This window comes from Triturus cristatus, chromosome 5_2 (genome assembly GCF_964204655.1).
Source record: "Triturus cristatus chromosome 5_2, aTriCri1.1, whole genome shotgun sequence".
In the NCBI taxonomy this organism is placed as follows: Eukaryota; Metazoa; Chordata; class Amphibia; order Caudata; family Salamandridae; genus Triturus; species Triturus cristatus.
The window spans coordinates 103,925,072-103,950,962 of NC_140588.1; the positions used below are offsets into that span (position 1 = coordinate 103,925,072).

Genomic DNA, 25,891 nt, shown 5'->3' on the forward strand with positions numbered 1-25,891 from the left:
ATGAGGAGCAGGGTCAAGACTGATTTGCATATGGCTGGTCCAAACTGGGGTGGTGCGGCGAGCAAAAAAACAATGGATTAAACCCAGATCTGTGACTGGGGCTGGATGTTTGCATCGTTCAGCATTCCGTCCATCATATGATCTTTTTGCTTCTAAAGATTTGACAGCATTTCCAGTTTCACATACTCTTCTCTAGCACAGTCACCTCATCAGTCTGGATCCAGAAACTCTATGTATTGCTGTTCTACAAATACTTTTTTCAATCTGTTGCATATCCATTATATCCGGGATTGTTTTCGGCAGCTGCTTCATGTCCATTGATTTGTATGCGATATCAGATGCAGATGTTCAATGTGACAGTAAATGTTAGATAGAGAAAGGTAGATTAGGCTACTCTTTGTATTTAAACAATATGTTGATTTTTATCTGTGTGTTCTGATTCAATTATCACGAGGCCTCCATATTCAGGAACTACTGATTAAGTAATCACACTCCTGACTCTTATGCAGTAATTTGGCTTTACTTCAGTACTATTGATTAAGTAACCATGCTACTAATTCATAGACACTAATTTTGCCCCACCCACGAGTTATTGGTGAAGTAACCAAATCTTGTCCTGGCATTTTCCTGATGAGCTAGAAATGTGGAATAAGCCTCCTTTTTATTTCATCAATGATGCTCTTCATTTTCTGTCAGATACACAGTACCATAATAATTGTTTGCCTGCTAATAGTTGCACAAAGTATGTCAAGAAAAGACTTATCTTTATCCCTCTTTCTATGCAACAGAATAACACTGATGACACTATACTAAAAAAGAAGAGAGATACACAGAAGAGCAGAAGAAGGTTTTGTGTTTCTGAAATCCAGTTTACCACTAAGAAAAAGTTTGGATCGAACTAATGATCTAGTGATACATTAAAATACAGGAATACTGTGGGATTGTCTAACAAAAATGAATTGAAGTGGAGGGGTGGTCCAATCCAAATGTTATTGATTTTAACATGTTGTATGGCTGGTTAATTAAGGCAAGCTTTACAAATGTTGAAAATTATTATTTAGCTTTGAAGAAGTTCTTTGGAATGAAACACAATGGCTGTTTGGCTTGTTTTATTCATGGAAATTTTGATCAATAAAAAAATTGAAAATTTGATCATCGCGTGTGGCAAACTATCTACTCCTTAAAAAAGTGGACAGCACCCTGAAGAAACTGACATTATGATGGACATTTAGGACAAACCTGTAAAGCAGTAATATAAATCAGAGTGCTCTTCCCAATTATATATAGAGATTTGTTCTAATTTGCCTTTCCGAAAAATGTGGAGTCTTTGACAGCTAGATGGGACTTCTGTGGAATGGGTAGGTGAAAGCAGGAGACAAGTAAGTAATATATCTGGGTAATTCACAGGAGGAGTTCACTCATCTGCCTTTTGGATAAACACACTTTTTTCATACTATTCACCTACCCGAGTGGGTTTCAGGCTTAGATGCTTATTGGTGCCATTTCATGTGTGACCTCTTCAGCCACACTAACATTTCTTACACCTGCACAATGTTTCCTGGGAATGGTAGTTCATGCTAAGCAGTGTTTTAGGTGTGCAAGGTTATGCCTCCACTGAAACCTCATTTTCGTCCTTGATATGGGCAGAGTCGGGTAGCTCAGTGGACTAATGCGTCCATTGCAGGGGCCTCTATGCGACTTATTGGTCACAGGTTCAAATCCTGGCGGGTTCCACTCAGCTTTTCATCCCCCTGAGGTTGATTACATGAGAACCATTGAGTTGGGTAACAACAAACATCTGTTATTCAGCAACAAGATACCTACGGGTGAAGGTGCGCTTTACAAATACACACGTTATGTTATGATAGTGCTGTTGCAGCAAAAGACATCTGAAAGCCAAAAAAAGAAAATATCTGAGTAACAGATTTGGAGGCTGTACCTGATTAAAGACATTGTGGAGGGGGCTGGGGACTAGGACGGCTAGGGAAACCAAGGCCATTGGGACCAGCACCAGAAGACGTTATTCAAGCGGACCAGTCAAAGGAGTACAAGATCTAAGACCAGGACTGCATGGATCAGGGGATCCAGAAGCAAAAGGAGTAGGAACAGACAATCTAAGGGACTAGATAAACCAAGGGAGTAAGACCAGTAGGAGGAGGAGGAAGATGATGAGCAGTAGAAGATTAAGGGCCCGGTAGTGGACCACCAGGAGGGCTAGAGCCACGAGGACCAGGACAAGAAGAACCAGGCCCAGGGAGACCTAATCCACGAAGACCATGGTTATCTTTGCCAAAGGGGGATCAGGGACAAATAGATGAAGAACAGGCAAGGAAAACCAGGACTGCGTGTCCTGGGACCAGTGTGAGAAGGATCAGGAGAGCCAGGAGGATGTGGAACAGAGAGCTCTGGACTCAGTGGACAAGGATCTGAAGGAACAGATGGACTAGAAGTAGAAAGTCCTGAACCATAATGACGAGGAGGGCTACGAGGGCCTGAGTGCATCAACTAGGAGCAGAGGGACAAAAAAGACTAGTGCCGGGAGTAGTAGGCCCAGGTAGACAGACCAAAGAGGACCAGTACTAGGAGACCAATGGAAAGAAATATCAGAGATTAGAAAGGTCAAGACCACAGCGATCAGATCAAGGATAGCCGAAAGCAAATGAGCCAGGAATGGGAAGACCACGACCTGAAGGGACTGGGGCTAGCAGGACCAATACACCCTAGATCAGAATGTCCCACTGGGACTAGAATCAGAAGTTTCACGGGTGTCAGGTTCAGACAGATCCCAAACCAGGGTGACAAGGACCACATGAACCAGGAAAACCTGAAATTTCGGAAGTAGGAGGAGCAGTGTCAGAGGGATGAGGAAGACTCATGAAGATCATTACTAGGAGAACTAGGATAGAGGGTACCAGGGTCAGACTGACAAGAACAAGGTGGAACAGGCAGACCTGGAGGAGTAGTAGGACTAGCATGGGGCAAGAGGACTGGGAGGACCAGAGAAACTAAGGTTAGTGGGATCAGCGCCAGAAGACCTGATTCAGGACCAGTCAAAGGAGTACCAGAACGAAGACCAGGACTTGTTATGTTATGTTATGTTATACAATACTTATAGCGCGCACTAATACTCAAGAGTGTCCTGGCGCGGAGGCTGAAAGCGAAACCCTGTAGGAAGGCCCTTAGAGCACACCTGAGAATAGAAAAGTTTTCAATTGTTTTTTGAAAAGCCTAAGGTCTTGAATGACTCGAAGCTTCAGAGGCAAGGCATTCCATGCGATGGCTGTTTTAACTGAAAGAGACTGGCCACCCAAACGAGCCCTGCGAAAGCGAGAGATCTCCAGCCGTCGCAGGGAGGTGGACCGCAGCACTCTATTTGGGGCATAGAAGGCAAATCGCTTTTGAATATAGAGAGGGCCCGTGTTATGCAGTGCTCTGTGCGCCAAAGTCAGAGCTTTAAATTGCACTCTTTGGAAAACCGGCAGCAAAGTGCAGATCGCGAAGTTGTTTTTTAACGCTAAGTCTACCTGAGATGTTAAACAGGAGTCTGGCAGCAGCATTCTGTATAGTCTGCAATTTATTAAGTAGGTATCTTGGAATCCCCAGATACAGAGCATTTGCATAGTCGAGCCGAGAAAGGATAAGGGCACGAAGCACAGTTTCCTTAGCTGGCTGAGGCAGCAGCAGCAGAACCCTTCTCAGGGACTTAAGAATGCCGAAGCACAATCCAACCAGTTTATTAATTTGGTGGGTAAACCGTAAATCTTCTGCAAACCAAACCCCCAGGTTTTTCACTGGAACACTGTCCGAGATCGGACGGGGAAAGTCAGGTGGCCACAGAGATTCTCTGAAGTTAGATGGAAATTGACCATACAAGAGAACCTCTGACTTATCTTCATTACATTTCAACGGCGCAGACACGAGCCACCTAAAAACTGCCGAAAGACAGTTCTGCGCAGCCACAGTTGACAGATCTGAATCCCTCCATGTAAACAGAAGCTTCGTGTCATCCGCATAGGCAATTATTTTAGCACCCAGCTCCTCTGCCAAAAAGATCAGGGGTGTAAGGTAAATATTAAGGAGCAGAGGACTCAAGGTGGAGCCCTGCGGGACACCCGTAGAAACCTTCCTCACCGTAGAGGAAAAGGGAGGCATCCAAACCTGCTGGGACTGATCCTCCAGGAAAGATTTTATCCAATCCCAAGCAGGACCACCAATACCGATGTTGGACAGGTGAGATAGGAGTAGCCAATGGGGAACCGTATCGAAGGCGGCAGAAAGATCGAGTAAAACCAAAGCTGCTCTGCCGCCCGCATCAAGGCACTCCCGAATAGCTTCGGCCACTTCTACCAATGCAGACTCGGTACTGTAGGATGACCTAAACCCAGACTGTGCAGGGTGAAGGAGGCCGGAAGATTCCACAAAAGCTTCCAGTTGCCGAAAAGCCACCTTCTCACAGATTTTTGCCATAGCTGGGAGAAGAGAAATGGGGCGATAGCTGGTTAGTTTGGTGGGATCAAGTGAGGGTTTTTTCAAAAGCGGTAAGAGTTTAGCCTGCTTCCAGCTACTCGGAACAGTGGAGGTCTGCAGGGATAGATTTATAATTCTATTTACCTCCAGAGAGATCACCTCAGCAACACCGGCTAGCACCCTGGCCAGAGCAGGGTCGGAAGGGGACCCTGATTTAAGAGATTTTAAAATCGCCACGGTGTCAGTCTCCTCTACATGTATAAACTTGCTGAAAAAAAAGGAAGGTGCTAAAGGGGCCGACAATGACGGATGGGGGGAATCAGTCAGAGATGGAGGGTCCAGGCCAAAACTGTCTTATGGACCAGAGGCACCTGGAGTAGAAGTATTAGAAGCAGGCAAATCAGAGGACTAGATAAACCAGGAGAACAGGACCAGGAGGACTGATGGAAAAGAGTTAGGGTGAGGACCGAGAGTCTGGGAAACAGGAGACCCAGGACCCAGAGGACTATGGGCAAGAGAATGTGGAAATGATGACCAGACAGACCAGCAAGTACAGGGCTAGAAAGTTCTTAAGCTAGCATGACCCGGAGGTCAAGGAACATCAGAACTAGGAACGGCTAAAACGATCTGTGATAGGCCAGGAAAAGTTATTGCAGAACCAAGAGGGCAAGGAGCAGGTGGGCTAGAGCCAAGAAAATCAGGTCCAGATTTAACAAGAGTAAACAGATCAGGACCTGGAGAGCAATGGCCAGTAGAACCAGGATCAGCATGACAAGGACTAGGAAGACCAGGAGGGCAAGTGCCAAAGGCACACAGAAGACCAGAGCAAGAAAGACTAAGTGGACTGAAAAGATCATGACCAGGAGGACTGGAAACAGGGCTAAGAGGGTCAGGATCAGGACCTAGGAGATCAGGGCTCGCATTACCAAGTAGGGCAGAGCAATCATTACAGGTAGATCAGATGTAAGAAGTACAATCAGAACCTGGAAGACCGAGGGCACCAGACAGTAGAGGCCAGGAAGACAGAATCAAAGTGATCAGGCACAATGGGAGAGGAACAAAGAGAACCTGGATCAAGAGGCCCAGAAGAAATGGCTGCAGCACTAGCAGGACTAAGAGGACAAGAAACAGATTTTATGTGACATGATAGAGAGTAGATATAGCTTCCCTACACAGTAGAAGTGTATTGACTGCATCCATGTGGATGGAGGGTGGAGACCCAGAACTAGAGTGAGGAATGTTTGGGAAAAGGATAGCCACAGAAATTCTGTGAGGTCCGTGTTACTAAAGGGCTGCTGATTAGTTCTTCCTGGATGACAATATAGGGTACATGGTAGGAGTGAGGCATAGGTCAGAGGTTTCTCTTGTTAAAGGTGACATATATTTTAAGCAGGTCTACCCTTCTGCCCTATACCTGAAGACTGCTCAGAAAGACTGCTGACAGCCAGCTGCCTATATCTCACACTTCATTGTGTCCTTGCTCTGGATATTCTTGCTTGGAGCCAGCACATTTGCTACTGCTGTGAGAACTATCACCTAGAACAAAGGCTGTGTCTGAGCTACCACCAGAAAATTATATTTGAAAGAGAATCATCCTAAATCAGTTCGGAAACCTCAACAGTGGATCCACATCCCCTGGAAAATTAGCATAAAAGTGGATTGGTGAAATGATCAATTCGTAGGTCACAAGAAAGGAGGTAGTTAAATTTCTAATTCAGTGTTTATTTTTTAGTTTTTTTTAATGAATTCTTTTTATTAAACGTGTACAGCTTATTCAACATAGGTACAGTTCCATTGGATCAATGACAGGGAACACAGCGATCTCAAGGTGCATAAGTTTGGGAGGATGATAAATGTTATGGTGAGGGGGGACTGTCACATTCGGGGTCACCTGGTGGGGTACATATATACCCGCGATATACATTCCAAGGAGACCAGATCTTGGACCACTTTCGGGGACAGCCCCTAGCTGCATAAACTGTCTTCTCCCTCAGCATGCACCAGTCGAGGGCCGTCTCACAATCCACGACCCTCGGGGGCCGCGTTGCCCCCCAGTGTTGAGCGATGTTTCTTTTGGCAATCATGCAGCCCAGTGTAACCCATTGTATGGCATGTGTGTTTAGGCCAGTGGGTTCCCAGATATTAACGAGGCATCTGGGGACTTCAGGCCTTATAGTGAGCTCCAGTGCCTGGCTCATAATGTTATGGATGTCTTGCCAGTAAACCTGTATTGGGTCGCAATGCCATATTATGTGGATAAACGTACCCATCTGGGTGTATCCCCTTCTACAATACCCATCTGTAGAGCCACCCATGTGTATCAATTGGGGCCCCGTGATGTAGATTCTGTGTAGTATTTTTAGTTGCACGAGTCGGAGGCGCGCCAGGATGGCGACAGTTTTGGGGGAGGAGACTGCAGTCTGCCAATTTTCCTCGTCCAGCTCGATACCGTCCTTCACCCATTTCTCTCGCAGAAGCGTCAGTGGGTCATCCATATTATTAATGAGTTTCCTGTATGTTAGGGAGATGGCTCTCTCGGGCAGATATCCGTCTAGCAGTCTGTCCTCCAGTGGTGAGTAGTCAGGTGGGGAGGTGTCACGAGGTAGTGCTGTTTGCAATGCGTGGCGAATTTGCAAGTAGCGAAAACGCTCTGATTTCGCCATGGAATATTGAAGTTGGAGAGAGTCAAAAGACTTGATACCATTTTTGTCCCATAAATCTCTGATGTGTGAAATGCTAATTAGGTCCCACTTGTCAAAACCCCGTGAATTGCCCAAGTCTCCGAGTCTCTGGGAGTCCCACAGGGGCATGGACAGGGTCAATTTGTTGGTCCAACCCAGCGAGGCAGTCGCCGTGTGCCAAATGGGAACGGAGTGCTGGGTGGGGCCAGTGAGGGGGTATCTATTTGGCTTAGACTAATTCAGTGTTTTAATAAAATAAAAAATACATCTGTGAGTTTCATTTCTTCTGTGTCTTTGATGTCTATATGTCTTTCTCTGATTTACTGGGAAACTTCATTCATATTCCAATGACATCAGTTCAATTAATTTTAGTCCCATTCCTTTGCTTGTGATTCCTCCACGGAATACTTCCTCTGCTGTCCCACCAGAATTGGGGCTGTCAGAGGAAGGACTCTGAATCTTCCATCCTATTTAGGGTAAAACATGGCTGTAAAGGACTGGAAAAATAATGATGACCCTGCTACCCTGGGAGAAAACCATTAAATGTGGGAGGGGGGCATTTGCTTTTTGTTTTTTAGAAACAGTGTTGAACATGTTTGCTGGCCAGCCATCATGTCTGGCGGTACCGTCTGTCCAACGTTTTGTGCAAAGACAAGAACCACCTTGACAACAGTTCCTGTCAATGTAGAAAGTTTTTCACGGGGCCGGTGGACAACTCTAAATTTGGCAGGCGCAGGTCCCTCTGGATGGTGGGACATTGTCCTCTGCTATCTGGATGGAGTTAACTCCGTCCCCCAAACTCTATCTTTCTTCTTTCTGTCATGAGATTGAAATGAAGCCTCACATTTACAATGTGTTAGTGACTTCATAAAGGGCCCTATGCAACTGTTCCTGTTTCGATAAGATTACCCTAAATATCAAATGGCACTAAGTGACTGGAATATAACATTTCCAGTTCTGGCTTTTGCTTTTATAAATAATTGGTTTCAGGTGTTTTAGTCAGATTTGTTTAATTGAACTGAACTAGAATGGATAATTGCACCATTCACTGATTTGCTCTAGAAAAAGAGGTGGTCTGATAACATGGTGCCTTTCAGTAATCATATATTTGGCCCTGGTACATTCCCATGGCCTTGCAATTAAAAACCCTTAAATAGCTTTAGAAGGGTAAACAGCTTTCACTAGTCTTGCAAAAGCTCTAATTATCCTTATCATTAGCCATTTCTGAAGGTAAACTTAAAAGAGTAGGAGCATTTGTAGCGCACGAGAAAAGTCCATAGAGGGCCTCTCAAGTCGCTGTGTCTTGACAAATGGTGTAACTGAGTGGCATTCTGTGCCATGACTGTTAAAATAACTTGAAACATTCAGACCTTGATGACCTTTAGAGTTATAAGTTAGTGCCTGCATTTAAGCCAGTGTTAGCCCTAAGGGTCTTATCTGACCACAAAAGTGCTTATCATTATGTAGAAACCCCCTTTTATGAGATGGAAAATTCTTTTGACTTGTAAAATGAGTTTCTGAATTGCAAATAGAAGGGTACATGAAAGAGGTTTCTCCCCATCCCCTTTCCAATTTGGAAATAAGTTTACAGACAGTTTATGATTGTAATAGCTGGTGTAAAACATTGTTGAGCTAATTTGCGGAGGGGAAGGGGTGCCCTGAAGACACCATTCCCTGTGGTAATCATGTTCACCGCCGTAGGGGAGAGAAGTTTTCCAAAACGGAAACCTTTTTTTATTTTTACAAAGCAGCACTGATTCCTTTAAGGAACACACGCTGCTTTGAAAATAACTTTTTCAGTTTTGGAATTAAATCAGAGGGATGGTGGTGTGCTGTCCCTCGCAAGCCACCATGCCTGTGATTATAGTCAATCGCAGTGTCACAAATTTGGCACCTCCCAAATAAATATTAAATAACAGGTCATTCTTCAACCCCCTGTGATTCAGTATTTTGAAAAACAACCGAACAGTACATAGAACGGTTTGCAAAATACTATTCCATTCACAATGAGTATGAGCAGAATGTGCAACCACTTTTTGGCATAGTAACACAAAATGTAAGCTGTTTAGACAGCAGCCAGGTAAATATGAAGTTCCTCTGCTATTTGCACGGTTACTGGCCAAGTTGTGCATACTGTCTACCGTTTCACTATTCACCCGGTGAATAATGAAGTCTCTTTTCTATTTACAAGAACCCCAGCCAAAAGGTACATCATTTCTGTTATTTAGCCAGCAGCTAAATATTGAAATTTCTTTGGTATTTCTTGGCTACCGATCAAATAGTATAAGATTTATGCCATTTAATGAGGAGCCAGGTAAATTATTATGTTTATTTGCAAGACTGCTGATCAAATTGTACAGAATGACTGCTGTTTTGCCAGCAGCCAGGTAATGAGTGAATTTGTTTGCTGTTTGCTTGATTGTTGGTCCAAATAGTGCATAACCTCTGCTATTTAGTAAGTGGTCAGGTAAACAGTAAAGGTTTTCTGCTACTGTCTGATACAAATAGTGCAAAACCTTTATTATTTGCTGGGTAAATAGTGAAGTTTCTCTTCTATTTTCAAGGTCACCGGCCAAATAGTAAATCACTTCTATTTAGCTAGCTGCCAAATAAATAGCAGAGAAAATCCACTATATACACAGTGGCTGGCTAAATAGCTGTGACCAATAATGAAATGTTATGGCAACTCAGCTGATTGGAAGGTGAGTGAAGCAGAAGGTTATCTGCAGGCTGAGTCTGTACCCAGAAGCCATCTAGCAGAATTCACCCACCTGGGACTACTGCCCTCCTGCCCTCTCATGTTAAGCAGAGTTAGTGATTTGCAGCAGCAGCTGCCACTGGCATTCCTTTTGATACACTAATATAAGGGGTAAAAAAGGCAGTGGCAAAAAACAACTCTAAGGACCATGTTTACTTTCTGTAGGTTCCACTCAACGACGTACCCCAACATTTAACAGCAAATAGAAGGCTGTTGAGAGGGTAAGAGTGAACTGTAATGTCCTTGATGGTCAGTGGTTCTGTGAACCGAGTTCATGGTGGTGGGAAACAACCCTGCCAGGTGGATGGAGCTCAATTGACCAAATTATATGGGCAAACAACCTACACCTAAAGTGGAGGTCAAGAGTCTAGGCTTCTGGCTAGACAACAAACTCTAAATGGCAGCACAGTCAAAAAAACTAGCGGCAACTTGTTTCGGCCTGCTCAGGGCTTTGAGGAAGCTACTGAGATGGTTACCTGAACCATCACGCAGAGTGGTGGTGCAAGGTTAAGTCCTCTCACGACTTGACTATGGAAACTCCCTATTCTTGGGAAGCACCAAGACAGTCATAAAAAGGCTCCAAGTCAGTCAGAATGCTGCAGCCTGTATAGTATTGAAAAATCCCAAACACCAGTAGGTAACCACGGCTTTGGCAAACCTGCACTGGCTTGCAGTACTTAAAAGAATTCACTTTAAAACTCTATGCATCGCCCACCGAGCCATGTATAAGAAGGGCCCGAAGCTGATCCAAAGACTACTAACAGCCTATGGTACAATAAGAACGGTGCGCTCCACCAGCCAGCAACTATTTGCTATATCAAGAATAAAGAGAACAAGGAATGGAGGATGCTCATTTGCGTTTCTGGCCATAAAGCTCTGGAATTCCCTCCCCCAGCAAATAAGGAAAGCAGAGTCAAAACTAAAATTTAGAAAACTGCTAAAAAACCTGCCGTATTCAACTAAAGTGGTGAACTGAAATGACACCTGTAGGCTATCTTAGCCCTTGGCGGCCCGTATGGGTAGCCATGCGCTATACAAATACCCATGAATAGAATAGAATGTCACTTCTGCTACTGCTACAATTCTGGTGAGAAAGTCAATGTGATTATCATTATATCATTTGTTTGGCTGAATGCAGGAAGGACAAGCTTGATTAGAAGGTCACAGTCCCGCAAAGATCGCCTGTGGAGGCATAGAAGAAGGGGACAGCCAATGAGGAGATCTGAACAAATTGTGTCTTGGCAGGAACGTGTGTGTAATGAGGCAGTGACCAGAACACCGTGATGCATGTGGGGTCTTGAGACTACATGTATGTGAGAGGAGGAACAGACATGCCCTGTGTCTGGTAACCAGACACAGGCTTTGTGCACAGTGCGCTAAGCTGGTTGTGAGAGTGGCATGGCATCAGGATGATGAGCAAATCTGTGATGGGACACCTACCCTAAATATTCAAGATTACGTGCTTGTCTAGAAATTCAGGAATGGGTATTGGCACATACATAGTTTAACATTGTTTATTTATTTGTTTTTACCATTTTGCAGATTAATGTGAATGTACATTCCCCTATTTCCACAGACTATACATAGATGCTTGGGGACTATGCCTAAAGATTTTCTCACATTAAAAATATATTAAAAATTGTATAATGCTATACAATAGCATTATACAATTATGCTATGTAAGAAAGAGCATTGCAGGGGGTCATTTTGTTTGCACATACAGTGGGTCACCCAATGAGAAACGATGTGAACCTAACTACTCATTCACAGCTACTTCTCTTTACTGAAAACTGTTGCACAAAAATGGGGCTAATAAGGTCATGGAACTGAGACACGCTAGAAAATATTGACTGGAAAAGGCCTTAGAACTCCATAGAATGAGCCAGCTTAAATACCCACAAAGACTTTATTTAAATATTAAGAAGGTGTCAGACACATTAATTACAAATCAATCGAATGCAGCTTAAAGTTAAGAGTAAGACTAACAATATTCATACCTTGACCTTAGCGCGAAGCTGCTTCACAAGAGGCCAGGCAGCAAACGCAGCGAGCCCCGCAGTCAGCGTCGCGCGGTAAAAGAAGCTGAGAACCTGCACGTGCGTTCCGCCGTGACATACCATGGAATGGTTGGGAGAACAAAGGGAAAAGAAGAAGAAAACAAAGGTTAATAATAGGCCCCCTTGTGTGCTCGGCCCAGATTACACACTAGCCCCAAGAATGTTTACTCACTAGGATTTCAACTCCCAGAGCAAGCAGGAGAAATAATGCCACCGAATAAAGCAGGGAAATGTTCTGCATGCTCTTGACGAGGTCCAAAATAAGCCTAGACCTAGAAGGTTGAAAAGAGACCATCACATGCCGAAACATGTACAACAGTGGATTAAAACACGAGCAGTCACTTCCTGTAAAATTTAGGACAAGCTGGTCAATTGTCTCTCTGCTTCTGCCCGTGTTAGCATTCTCATTATATTAAATTGATTCCTGAAATGACAAACACAATCAACGAATCAAGCTTTTTGAAAAAAACATATTTTATTTTAAAACAAGAAATGAAATGCTTTAAGCTACAACGTAGTGAAAATGTACCTTCCTACTGCCAGTCCTAGAAGTGAGCGCTGGCAGGCAAGCCATGATACACGTTAATTACCATTTTCTATTCTGCATATGGGCCTGAGTGGCCATTCTGGTATTTGCATTGCAAGACTGAGGGATTCAACTATGCTTGCGGGCCAATTAAATGAACTGGGAGATTCCCAGTTCATCCAATCCTGAAAGCTGGCTTGAGTCTGCAGCACCACTTTTTATACAGGCACATGCATTATTTCCTCCTATCGTAAAATAATACCCCTGTATATGGCGTTACAGCCTGAAAACTAGAATATTTCATGGGATTCTCTTCAGAATTGCCTATAATACACACTTTTGTTCGCCCATATAATTAGATAATAGTGCTACAAAATGTATAGTTTTGCCACTTTTAAAAGAAATGCATTGGGGAGGCAAATAGTACTCAACGAGAAAGACAGCCACACACACATACAGGGATGCATATGCACACCTTCATAGATAACTAAGACCCAGGCATGCATACAGGTCAATATGTAAATGAATGGGTTGGTCGATGGAAAAAACGATAAAAAAGGTTAAAGTGACGTTATAGTTAGGAATAGTAATAATATCTTACTATCCTACTTTACAATAAAAAACATCTTACAGATTCACTGGAAAAAAACAAAGGCTGAAGGGACAAGTTATATTTACATTAGGGCCCCAGGGACCCATCCACCAGGGTCAATTTCATTATTTTGGGAATGGGGCTTGGGCCCCCCTCTCCAAGCCTTGGTAGGGCCACTGGGAACCCATACTCCCGGGCTGAAGTGTTTTTTTCTGGGAGGGTGGGGACAGGGGCCATGAGTCCCTGTCTCCAGGACCAAATTATTTTTTTGTGGGAAGTTAGTCATTGGGCCACCCTCCCCGAGTCATCCAGTTGCCCGAGTAGCCCATGGCTGCAGTTCTTTGAGAAAAGCATCCACCAGGACACTGCTATTCCCTGCCCACAAGAGCTCTGGCAGCAAAAACTTCAACTCCCTGCCTGCAATCCTGCAGTTAGGGAACACTAAAAAAAAATTGCTGGCCCCAGGTTGGTCTCCTTAGCACACCTCACCACGCCTATGAGGTTAAGGTAAACCTTTTTGAAACTGATGGCTAGTGTACTGTGGGAGATGTTAAGAGAAGTGACTGACAGTCTGATACCAACATGGGCAAGAATCAGATGTAGGGATGATAAACATCTTTGAATCACTCATAGGAAGATTACGTGAATAAACTAAGGTCAAAACTGAACAAAACGAGCTCGCTTTTTATATGAAAGGTTTTATCCATACATTCCATTCCAAGTAAGGGTGCGAGAACATTGAAAAGCCCTGAAGAAGTCTCTGGGAAGGGACAAAACGCATTGGCTACATTGGTTGTACTGGTGACAAAATTAATAAAGGATTTTGAAGAAAGACTTTTAAACAAATTTGAATGAAGTCTGTGCGTTACTTGACTTAGGTTATTCTGTATATACAAGAATTTTTTAACGAATATATAGTGATGCTGATCATTTATGTTAAAAAAAAAAAGCATCAAAGTTATTAGCAAACCGAAAAATCTATTTGCTACGGAAATGTGGTCGTAACTATAACTACTCAGTGGTGACCGCCATTGGGTAATGTGGATATAAATATATATATGTATGTATGCATGTATGTGTATGTATATATATATATATATATATATATATATATACACATACACACACTTGGTATTTATAATGGTGACAAGATGACTTTGTTCTAGCAGGTAAGAACTAGTCTACATCCAACAGAAATTAAGTGTAGATAGAACTAAAGCTGGTATCTAATCTTCATGCTGATACCAACTAGCAGTGAAAATATGCAACAAATCAATTGAATGTGATGAGCGAGAGATGACAGCTACGTTTAAATAAAGTAATAATTTCAGGATGCATATGCCTTACTTTGGAAAAGCAAAAGCTTAGAACACTCTCTAACCATAACCACAGTAAGTAAAAGAAACTTTTTAACAATATACTCCGGCCCTGATTCGGATATGCACAGTATGGGTGTAATAGTAAAAGCGCACACAATTGGCCTTTTACCGCGCAGTAATTTTGCACCAGTATCATGCAATTAGAAGTTAAACCCCATGGATTGGGGAACTACAGAATGGGACTTATTTTTTCAGTTGCAAAGCCACATGTAATCCCAAATTCCATGTGATTTTACCTCCTACTTTTACTATGTGATGTGAGCAGGTGGTAAATGTATGTGCAGGCCTGTGGATGGGATGGGGTGAGCGAGAAGGGGGGTGGGTGAAGAGTAGGCTGCCTGCTACAAAAAAACTCTGAATGACACTTGGCTGCAACTTCAGCCAAAGCTTCAATCAGTTTTTCATACTGGAATTACTTGCTGGAAAAACTGTAAGGTTCTCCCACACCCGGTAAAACAGGTGTGGAAAGACAAAACCACTTGGATTCAGGTGACTCCACTTGACTCCTATTCAATCCCTTAGACAATATGTGGAAAGCCCTTGCAAATGGTGGCACTTTTAAACTGCATAATGTATCATTTCTAGCTAAGCACCAACCACAAAGCCTACAAATTTGCATTCCACTTCTTCAGATAGATTCAACCTATTTATCAGGAATGAGGTAGAGAGAAATATTCCCATAATCAACAGAAGAAGGAAGATGGCATGCAAGCTAATAAGAATAAGCATTGACAAAGATAAGATGTCTTGGGTGGCTGAGGTATTGGCTATCCCAATGATTTTTGCTGATTACAAGCATGCACATGCATGGCTGGCAATATTGAATGGATTCTATATTAATATTAAACAAAATCCAATCTATGTTGGCAGCAGATGCTCACATGTATTGGGTTAAAAGTGCACCCTGAGTTGTGTGGCTTGTGTTGTGACACAAATGTGCAATTTAACGTTCCAATATGGAGGATCACCATGTTAGTACAGTAAACTAAAATGGAAAAAAAAGTGGAAATGGATGTCAGTAGCACGGTAGCACCATGCAGTGGCTTGGCCTTCATAAAACAAAAAAACAAAAAAGTATGGTCAACTTGGAGAACAGAATGAGGTTGGAATAGGGGTAGGGCGGGGAGCATTGGGAAGCGAGGGAGGGAATGAGGAGCATGGGGGAGACAACAAAAACAGGGGGAGAGCAAAAAAACAGGTACTCCAATGCAGTGCTGAAAGTAAAAAAAATTAAAAAGGTGCCCTTAATTGAACAGTGGAAGAAAACAATTCATCCAATCAGAACAATGTCAGACCGAAATGCTCCTGGTTAGGACAAACACAAGAATCTGAATAAAATCATCGAATCAGGACCACAAAACTGAGATAGACAACAAAGCCAACCAAACATGAGCAAGGGACTGAACCAAATCCCACTATAAGTATATTGGAAATAGGAGGTCTGTCAAACTGTAGCCGAGATCTAAAAATCTAAGACAACTCCATCCTAAAGACAAAGCCATCTTGTGCAGGAGTTCAGAATAACAAAAAGATCCATATGCATACAAACTTCATTTTCCTGTGTTCCCAATGACAGAGAATAGCAAATATGTTATGTTATGTAGGAGTATTGATATAGAGCACGGCTACCTGTAGGTGTCCCAGCGCTGGCAGTGGCACCAGACAGATCACAGAGGCTTAGTAGGTGGGGTTTTGAAAGAGACATGTTTTTTACGGAAGGATATGCCCTGTGAATCTTAACAAGTCTTCTTTTTAGATTTTTATACATGTAGAGGCTCTACATTGATTGACTGCCTTCTCTTGTTCACCAAAAAAGACAACAGCAAGGTGAAATACTTTCAAAAACTATACGTTGCTTCACTTACTCTCTCACGATGGCATACCACATCGGGACAGGCAACAGGCAATAGATGTAATACGTCCAGGGACAGGACTGAATCAGCAGGAAAAGAACAATAAGCACGCCGACTGCTGCAAATCCGCATTGCAGGAAACCAGTAGTTACCTGCAAAATGAACCATGACCACTTTCTGTTAAACTGACAGACATATACCTTTCAAAATGTGATGTCTAAGACGATGAGTTCTTGAGACAAAATGAACCATCTAAAGGCAATTTTGCTTAAACATTTTCACTGTCTTTGCATTCAACACTTCCATATTGAGCATGAAACAAATAAGGCCAGACAGCAGAATCAGGTCCTCGAAAAGGTTATCCTACATGACAATGTTTTTGTCATGTAAAAGATTGCCCATAGAATATTTACTTAAATAGGTGGTAAAACTGCCCCAACAAGAGCTGAACCTCTTGAAGTTACTACATACATTTCTATGGCGAGATTCTCTAATGGGAAGTAGCATAACACAGGGTAGTGATTCTGGTTACCGCACAGCAACATGCAACAGTCAACTAAGGAAACACTGGCAAAATCTGGGAAAGTGCCCCATTTGCAGAGCACTCTGCCGGATTTCCATATGCCAAGGGTCACCTCACTTCAATGCCACACACAAATGAGGTCTGCCACCACTCACCTATAGAGGTTTGGTACCATTTGGTGTTACAATGCCAGCAGTAGAAAGGGTGATGTTGGCAAGAATAATCCTTGTTTCTTGATGGTCTGACTGCAGGCAATGGCATATGCATGAATTGTGTGTGCTTCTACTAACACATCAGGATGTGGGATGTGATCCCTATGGACATGCCTTGTCCAGCAGAGGTGGCCTGAGACCCTGGAGGAATAGCACACAGTACACCTCAACTCAGCAGTGACATTTTCTCGGGGAGAAATGGTGGGGTTGGCTGTAAAATCAGCCATTGTCAACACTCGTATGGAGAAGGATTTCTATATGTATTTGCTCTATCTGGGAACTACAGGATGGGGACATTTGCTGGCTACATAGGGCATGATTAAGAGTGGGTCAGTTAATTCCAACCCATGCGTTAACCCATGCTTAAGCATTGATCGGAATAATGAGTTAAAAGGTATTTAACACATCTGATAATTATCAGATACATTAAATATCACAAGCTTTGATAATTTTAGGCAGGTCAAACCTGCCAAAATTCAGCTGTTAGAGCTATTTCAAATAACTATAAATTGTACTCTAAGGTAACTATGACTCGTGCCCTCGTCTTGCACTGATATTTACCCCAGACTTTACATCACTCATGTCATCTTCTACGACATCATTGATAATATTACTGTAACATTTGTATTAAAATTATTGATGAGAAAAATGTGCATGGCGGGGGGGTGAGTTATAGTTACCTTAGGCCACTTACTTATACTGCCACTCACACACCCACTAACTCACCCATAGAGCTACTAATGCACACACTCACTCACCAAAGCAGCCACTCAAGCATCCTGCCATACATATATACAGACATATATATATATATACAGACATTTGTACATGCACTCATACCCTTACAGGTACTTACACACCCACTCTATCACCCTTACAGAAACTCACACAGCCACTCACCCATACAGGTACTCACATACTCACTAGTACAGCTACTCGCACTGCCACTCACTCACCAATACAGCTACTCACACACACGCCTATGTGGACACTCACACAGCCACTAACTCACCCAAACAGCCACTCACACAGAAAACTCACTCATCTATGCAGCTTCTCACATACTCACTAACACATCCATACAGCCACTCATCCACTCACACACTGATAAGCCACTCCGATGAGATATGTTAGAAATAGTATGACTAATTAATAGTACAGAAAGAATAGTAATTTAACTTATGCTGTAGCTTAGTATATATCATTAAGTCTCAGAAACGTTTACGAAACACAGTCACAGGATGATATCATCAGTGATGTCATTTGAGATGCCATGAGTGATGTCATCAGTGATGTCACTGATCATGTCATTAGTAATGTCACTGACCATGTCATGAGTGATGTAATATGTGAGGTCATAAGCAGTGCATTGCAGGGGCATAAGTTATGGTTAGCTAAGGTAACTATAACTGCTGAATATCACTGGTTTTGTACGAGTGAAATCTGAGCCTAACTATAATGTCTCTGTAACCTTTGTTTTTTTTCCAGTGGAAAAAAAGATACACACACGCCTACCAGGTAGTTATAGTTAGGACCTAGTTTCCATAGGAAAGTGTCTTTTGACTTGCCTACATCTTTGGAGCCATTTGACGAATATTCTCGTAATTTCCCCCCCAAAAGTGTGCCGGTGAGGTTTATTGCGCATGGAAAGTTTCGGGGTGATCCATCAAGCGGGGGCTGAGAAAAAGAGCGGGGTCGTCAAAAAAGAGCGTTTCCCATGTTAATTTCCATTGAGATTTTAGACACGACTACAGCCCAGACCGCTGGACGGAATTATAGCAAATTTGGCATAAACGTAGCTCTTGGTCCAGAAAGCGCCCTTTTTTGTTAATTGGTGTAAATCGGTTCAGTAGTTTCGAACATATTAAAGGAAATTGTGCGCGAACAGAGATGCCGTGTTGGCTGGCAGCAACCTGAGCAGAAATTTGCGGCCGCCATCTTAAGTAACGGGGCATGGCCCTCGGGCTGAAACTAAAGGTGAAAACTGGTATAGTCCATGCTTCCTCCATGAAAGTATGACTGCTGCTCCCTGTGGAAGAGCTGAGCTGGGAAGAAAGTATTAAACTGTATTCTCTTATGCTCTGTCCACACAAAATCATACCTTAGATACTTAAGTCATTATTCACCCTACTCACTTCAGACATGTAACAGCGGTACTTGGAGTTTCTCAGAGAGTCACATCAGTTTGGCCATGAGGCCTATTCACATAGGCCTTTTGAAGTAAATGAGTGCTCTTCTAGCACTCTTACATTACATCAGCACTTTACTACCAGGGAATTGGACGTTTCACGGACGTTCCACTACTTCTTATGCTCATAAATACGTTGTGAATTGGCCCCAAAACCTCTAAAATTTAAATAGTCGGGGAATATTTATATACAATAAATAAAAATAGCAAGGGCTGTGCCCTCTTTGCACTTTTACTAATAGGGCGCAGGATGCTCCAGGGCCGTTTCACAAAGGCATGTAAGACTACGCTAAGGTGTACTCCTGCGGGACTACTTATCAGGGCCGGACTGGGAACCACAACCGGCCCTGGCAAAGTGCTCGGCCGGCCTCCTCCCCCGGGGAGGGAGGAGGGGAGGGGGTTCCGCCGAGCTCTTTGCCACGGCCGGTTTTCGGCCGATTTTGTTACAGGGCCGATTTTGCAGCCATGCTGCAAAAACGGCCCTGTAACAAAAACAGCCCCCAGGGGCCCAAAACCGGCCCCCATCCGTGCGGCGCACCGGGGGATTGACCGGTGCCGCTACGGCCAGTCCGGCCCTGCTACTTATCCAGGCGATAAATGCCTTGTGAATTGGACTCGGTGTTGAGAAAATCCTCTAGGCAGCTGGGAGCTCAACTACCACTAATAATAAGTGTAGCAGTCAGGTAAGGATTTTTTTTTTACGTCTAACAATAAACACCAAGGTTGGACTGAGCGATACTTTGAATAAACCCGAAGGCAGATACACAGGCAGAACGGATGCTTTCACACCTACGATGGAAGAGCAGAGCACTTGTATAAAAAATAAACATGAGGTGTGAAAACTAATAGCGTGGACGTCACAAATGTCAAAACAAATGCTTTCAAGAAAAGAGTCGGCAAATAACTAAATTAGTTCCACGTAGATGCGGAAACGAGAAACACGGGAATGTGGCGGAAACAGCTTCTAAATAGTATAAAACCCCATCTTTACCTTTGACATTAGGGCCGTGAAAATATGAGGAACAAGTTATAGCTGGAAAAGTCGATATTTCCAAGAGTGTAGCGTGGGCATATCGTTATCACCGCTTTCGAAAGGGAAACAGTCTCTCTGGGTGTCGCATAAACACGTGGGACGTGAAATAAAATGCTTCCAGTGAAAGCTTAATCTGCCATGAATATTCATACAATTTTTTCATATTTGATATAGACACTTTGGTAATATCTCGGTTAACTGTTTTGCTTTATCACTCTATCTTAGCAAATTAGCTTTATGTGAATTGACAGTGTCAGGCTCAGGGGGCCATTTTGATTTGCATTTCCACCATGTGATGTCACATTAACTTAGGGAGCGGTATATCATATTTAACGCTGATTTGATGTAACATGGGCATCTTAAAACGGAAACAGTATCTCATAATTTATAGCTGGTACTTAGCCCTGCTCTGTATATAAAAGCAAACAATTTGCAGAATCGAGCTGCAGAGGAGTCTAGACCTTGCTCCGATGATGGGGTCAAACAGACTTCCGTTATTTGGGCGGCTGAATGCGTCAGACTCATAGACACTGGAGGCCTTGGCTATCCCTTTTTGACCAAGAAAAGACAAGTTTGCAATCATTTATTGTTAAAAATGGGGGTCTCTAGTTGGATAGAAGTATGTACCTTTTTCCCAGTAGGGACCCTTGCTTCTAGTCTAGGTAAGGGGGATACACACTTTAGATAACCCCTGCTCAACCCCTTGGTAGCTTGGCACGAGCAAACAGGCTTATCCCAAAGTCAATGTGTAAAGTATTTGTACCCAAATACACAGTAACACAGTGAAAACATCACAAATGGGCACCACACCAGTTTATAAAAAGAAAGTATCTTTATCTAACCCAAACAAGAGCAAAATGACAAAAATCCAACAGGCATGTATTAAGATATCACTTTTAAAAATGGTTACTTCAAAAATAGAACTGTAGAAACAAATAGCTCCACTTGGGGCTATTATGATGTTGTGACAGGCACAAATCCAGAGTACGGCGCTGACCGGAGTCACACAGACTCCCCAAACAGTACCTTGTTAAACAAAGTCAACAGGCGATGCACGGCACTGTGGAGGTGAGGCGTTGATGGCCGAGGCGAAGCTGGCTTCTTGCTGCCACAGGGGAGGCAAGGCGTAGAGTTAGTGAGGAAGCGAGATGTCGAGTCCAGGACAGGGGGGGGTTAGGCGGCGCTGGGAAATCGATTCTGGTGAGGCAATGTGACATAGAAGAGTTTGTGAAGTCACCCTCGCCAGTTATCGACTCTGCGATAACGTGATGCTGGAGGTGACGGTATCGTTACGAGCGCTGGCGTCGTGAAGGCCGATAACGGCAGGCTTAGGAGCTGCGGTGCAGGCAGGGTGGTGGGTCGTCCACTTCACAAGCGACACCCCCAGCCTTGGTGCAGGTCACGGTGTAATTAGCGGTGGCTGAGTTGTTCTTCTTGCTTTGCAACACCAACCACACAATTCTCAGGGTCCAGGAACTGCATTTGGCACCCTTCGGAGTATAGAAATCCACAGAGGAGGGCTGCAAGTGAAGTCTTTGTGTCCCTGAGACTTCAGAACAGCAGGCAAGCACACACAAGCCCTTGGAGATTCTTCACAAGCAGGTTCACAGCAAAGTTCCAGTCTTTGTCCTCTCTTTGGCAGAAGCATTAACTGCAGGCCAAACCAGCAAAACAACACAGCAAAGGGGCAGTACTCATCCTTACAGCTCTCCAGCTATTCTCCATGGTAGAGGTTCCTCTTGAATCCAGAAGTGATCTAATTCTCTGGGGTTTAAGGTCCAATACTTATGCCCCATTTTCTCTTTGTATCCTTTGTGGGTGGCAAGGGTCTCTGAGCACAGTCCAAACCAGTTCTGTCCTCTCTGGCCCAGCTTTGCTATAGGAGGTGGAGACAGCATTGTGCAAAGGAGACAGCCTATTAGTGGAGAGGTGTGGTGCAGCGGCCAGGGCAGCTGACTTCGGAGCACAGGGCTCACGGTTCGATCCCCTGCTCCGGTGGCAGATCAGCTCAGCACCATGTGACTCTGGGCAATAGCTCACTTAATTTCCATGACAGTCCCCAGTGCCTTGAGACCCATAAGGGTGAGTAGTTCGCGCTTTACAAATACCGGATTTACGATTTATTAAGGTGCTAGTGAAATGCCTCCCACTATTCTAAATGCAGACCAGGTCTATTCAGCCCAACTATGAGTTACCAGGAAAGGCAGGGCACATCAAACCCCCCTTAGGATTGTCTAGAGTGAATGCACATCCCCAGCTCCTCTCATCCCAAAACCAGACAGTGAATATACGAACAAGCAGAGGCACACCGGATTGTAAAACAAGAAAATGCCCACTTTCTAAAAGTAACATTTTCAAACACACAATTTAAAAACCACTTTTACTAAAAGACGTGCTCTCACATTCTGAGTTTACAGTGCCTAAACTCCAAATCTCTAGCTGTTCCCAATTGAAAGTTCCACATGTGAAAGTTTACAGTGGAGCTCCAATGATAGCTTATGGGACAGCCAGCCTTGCAATAGTGAAAAACGAAATACACAGTATTTCACTATCAGGACATGTCACACACACAGGACATGTCCTTCCTTTTACATGCACTGCAACCTGCCTATGGGGATACCTTGGGCCTACCTTAAGGGTGACTAACATATAAGAAAAGGGAAGATTAGGGACTGTCAAGTGGGTTTACTTGCCAAGTCAACATGGCAAGTTACAACTGCATGAGCAGACACGGCAGAGGCAGGTCTGAGATACATTTACAGGGTTACTCATGTGGTTGGCACAATCAGTGCTGCAAGCCCACTAGTAGCATTTGATTTACCGGCCCTGGCACACTCAGGACACTTTACCAGGGACTTACCAGTAAATCAAATGTGTCAATCATGGATTACCAATCACCATTACAATATACACAGGGAGAAGTTGCACGTTGACACTGATCAGCAGTGGAAAAGTGCCCAAAGCATCTGAGCCAGCAAAAACTAAATCCATCACCTAGTCAAAAATGCAGGAGGTAGAGGCAAAAATATAAAAATCCGGGGAAACCACGCCAATGATGCCAAGTCTAACATTTATTAATCCCACGCCCAAACATTAGTAGTAGATATAATGCAATAGTGGTCCGTAATTCATTGAGGACTTCAAAACATGAGGAGTAGATAGCCTGAGCCTCAATGCGGCACCACAAAGACGAAGCAGAGAAGGGAGAAAAGTGTTGACCTTTGCAAGGTGTAACTGGAAAAAGCTGTGACAAGGTGAGGAACTAACTCAAATAAAAGATCTACCTTTTTAATCTGCATCACCTCTACCTCGACCTTTGAGATCTCTGGGAAACATGTTCCTTTACCCAGAGCCGCTTTTTATACTGGTTCATACAACTCCAGATCGTGTTGAGGTTCAGGGTTCAAATGCCCGTGCCTTACCTCAACAGGGAGTCTTTAATTAATTTTATTGTTCGCTTACTTGCAAACTAAAAACAGCATGAATGATACACAAAAACTTAGGACATTCAAATTTAACAGTGGTGCTCCATAATTAGTCAGGCAACTTTACTTCTACAGTGATGCATCAGGTACCAAGGCACTTATCAGACAACTCTGCGTTCAATAGTTAGATTAAGGAAAAGAAGTTGTAACTACATATAAAGCGGAAAACTACTTCATTAAGACAAGGTTGTGCAAAGAGCAAAGTACAAAATAGCAGCAGACTTGTTTCAGTGGGAGTTGATAACGGGAACAGGTTATTTCCTTTAAAATTAAAATACAATTTGGGGCAGTATACCTTGAATAAATACCTAAAAACTCATAATATACTGCATAGATTAGTTTGCTTAACACTTTAAAACCCATTTTCCGTAAACAAATTCTACTGCAAAAGGGTTTACAAGTTAACATCAGTGCAAGAGAGCAGACTCAGCAGGACAGAGTTTTTTTTTTTTTTTTAAACTTTGTTTATTGAATTTTTTACCAAAACATTACAGTCACACAATAGCCATAGGCGAACTTCAGTGGCATTTCAAGGTCTAAATCATCACAGCAGTACATCCAGTGCATTTCCGGGGGGAACGTGAACAGCAAAACATAAAGTAGCATGAGTCTTGGCGCAGGGACAGGGGGCATGAACAGCTGGCAGCAGAGCCATACACAAGTTAAGCGATCGATGCAGACGTGGGGGGGCCCGCGGGTGGAGCTCCCCCATGCATTATACCTCCCCCAAGGCGTGACCGCTACCCATATAGCACGTGTAACAGGCATGCAAACCAATCAACATGGCATGGGAATCATGGAAGAAAGATCAGAGTAGCTGCTCAGGGAGAAGGGGAAGCCAGGGGACACATGAACCCAACCCTCACCCCCACAGGTCTGCAACAGCTCAACCGTCACCTTGCACAGGATATGCGTCAAGAGCATCAGAAGTAGTGTCGTCATGGGCCAGAGGGGGAGCATCCTCCGTCAGGGCTCCCGGGTATTGCAGTAGGTAACATTGTAATGGTCCCCAAACATCAGCGGGACGGGATCGAGCAGGGAGCAGGTCGGAGTATGTCAGTATCTGCTCTTGGCAGTAGACAAGGTCTTTAAGCCATTCCTTAAATTTCGGGGCCCTCCCCCTACCCCACCGGCATGCTATACGCCGTTTCGCCAACAGCAGCGCCGTTGTGACAAACCTCTCGCGGAATATGTTTGGTATAACCCAATAGCGCCTGCACCGGTTCGGGCTCAAGGAGCAGGTCCACCATCTGCGAAACGGCAGAATACACTTGGGTCCAGTAGGTCTGAATTGCGGGGCAATCCCAGGATAAGTGCAGGAAGTCTGCATGTGGGGCATGACACCTCTCGCAGTTATCCGAGTTCTGCAGCTTAAATTTGTACTTGGTGACCGGTGTGCAGTACAGGCGGTTCAGGAACTTAAAGTGAATGACACGGTGTCTACTGCTCGCAGAAATCTGCTCTGTCTGTATGCAACAGTACGACCACCTGTCATCCGCGAGCTCCAGCCCCAACTCCCGCTCCCATTTCCCACGGGCCCGTGAGGTGTCAAGTGCAGTGTCAGAGCGAACTGTGTGGTATAGTATGGAGACCAAGTGGGAGGGCGAGGACGCCTGTAGGACTCTATGCAATGGGCCAGTGATTTCGGGCTCCGCCGGAAATGTCTGCAATATGGACCGCATTCCATGCCTCAGTCTCATGTAGGTGAAAAGCTCCAGAGGGGTAGGCGCGTACCCGTCGAAGAAGTGTTCCCGGTCGCGGAAGCGCCCAGCAGAGAACAGATCCCCCCACCTCTGAATCCCCAATTTGCGAATCAAGTCTTGAAACAATCTTTCTTGTAGAAGGGGCAGCTGCGGGTGGTAGGCAATGGGGAGAAGGGGCGAGTACAAGAACGAGCTCGCCACTCGCTTAGATATCTCCAGCCACGCCCGCACCGTTCCCTGCAAGGCGTTATAATCCCAGATATTATGAGGGAGAGTACTATGCAGCAGGCCGCGCAGAGGCAGAGGAGCCGCCAGCCAGTCCTCCGCAGCGAGTTGGGGCATAAATGCAACGGGGTGGAACCAGTAAAATGCATAGTGCGCTTGAGCGCAATAATAATATAACTCCAGGTCCGGGATGTCCAAACCCCCCCGTG

At 44.0% G+C, this 25,891-nt stretch overlaps 1 protein-coding gene across 3 annotated transcripts in view; it reads right to left on the reverse strand.

Annotated features, from left to right (window-relative positions):
- The window catches only part of PIGN (phosphatidylinositol glycan anchor biosynthesis class N), an 862,819-nt gene that overhangs the window by 410,973 nt on the left and 425,955 nt on the right, over positions 1 to 25,891 (reverse strand). For all 3 annotated transcript variants that reach the window (XM_085606885.1, XM_085606886.1, XM_085606884.1), the window contains 3 exons: positions 16,326 to 16,465; positions 12,136 to 12,235; positions 11,904 to 11,996 (listed from right to left, as the gene is read on the reverse strand). In XM_085606885.1, the coding sequence (XP_085463011.1) occupies positions 11,904 to 11,996; positions 12,136 to 12,235; positions 16,326 to 16,465 (333 nt within the window). The remainder of the gene's footprint in view (positions 1 to 11,903; positions 11,997 to 12,135; positions 12,236 to 16,325; positions 16,466 to 25,891) is intronic.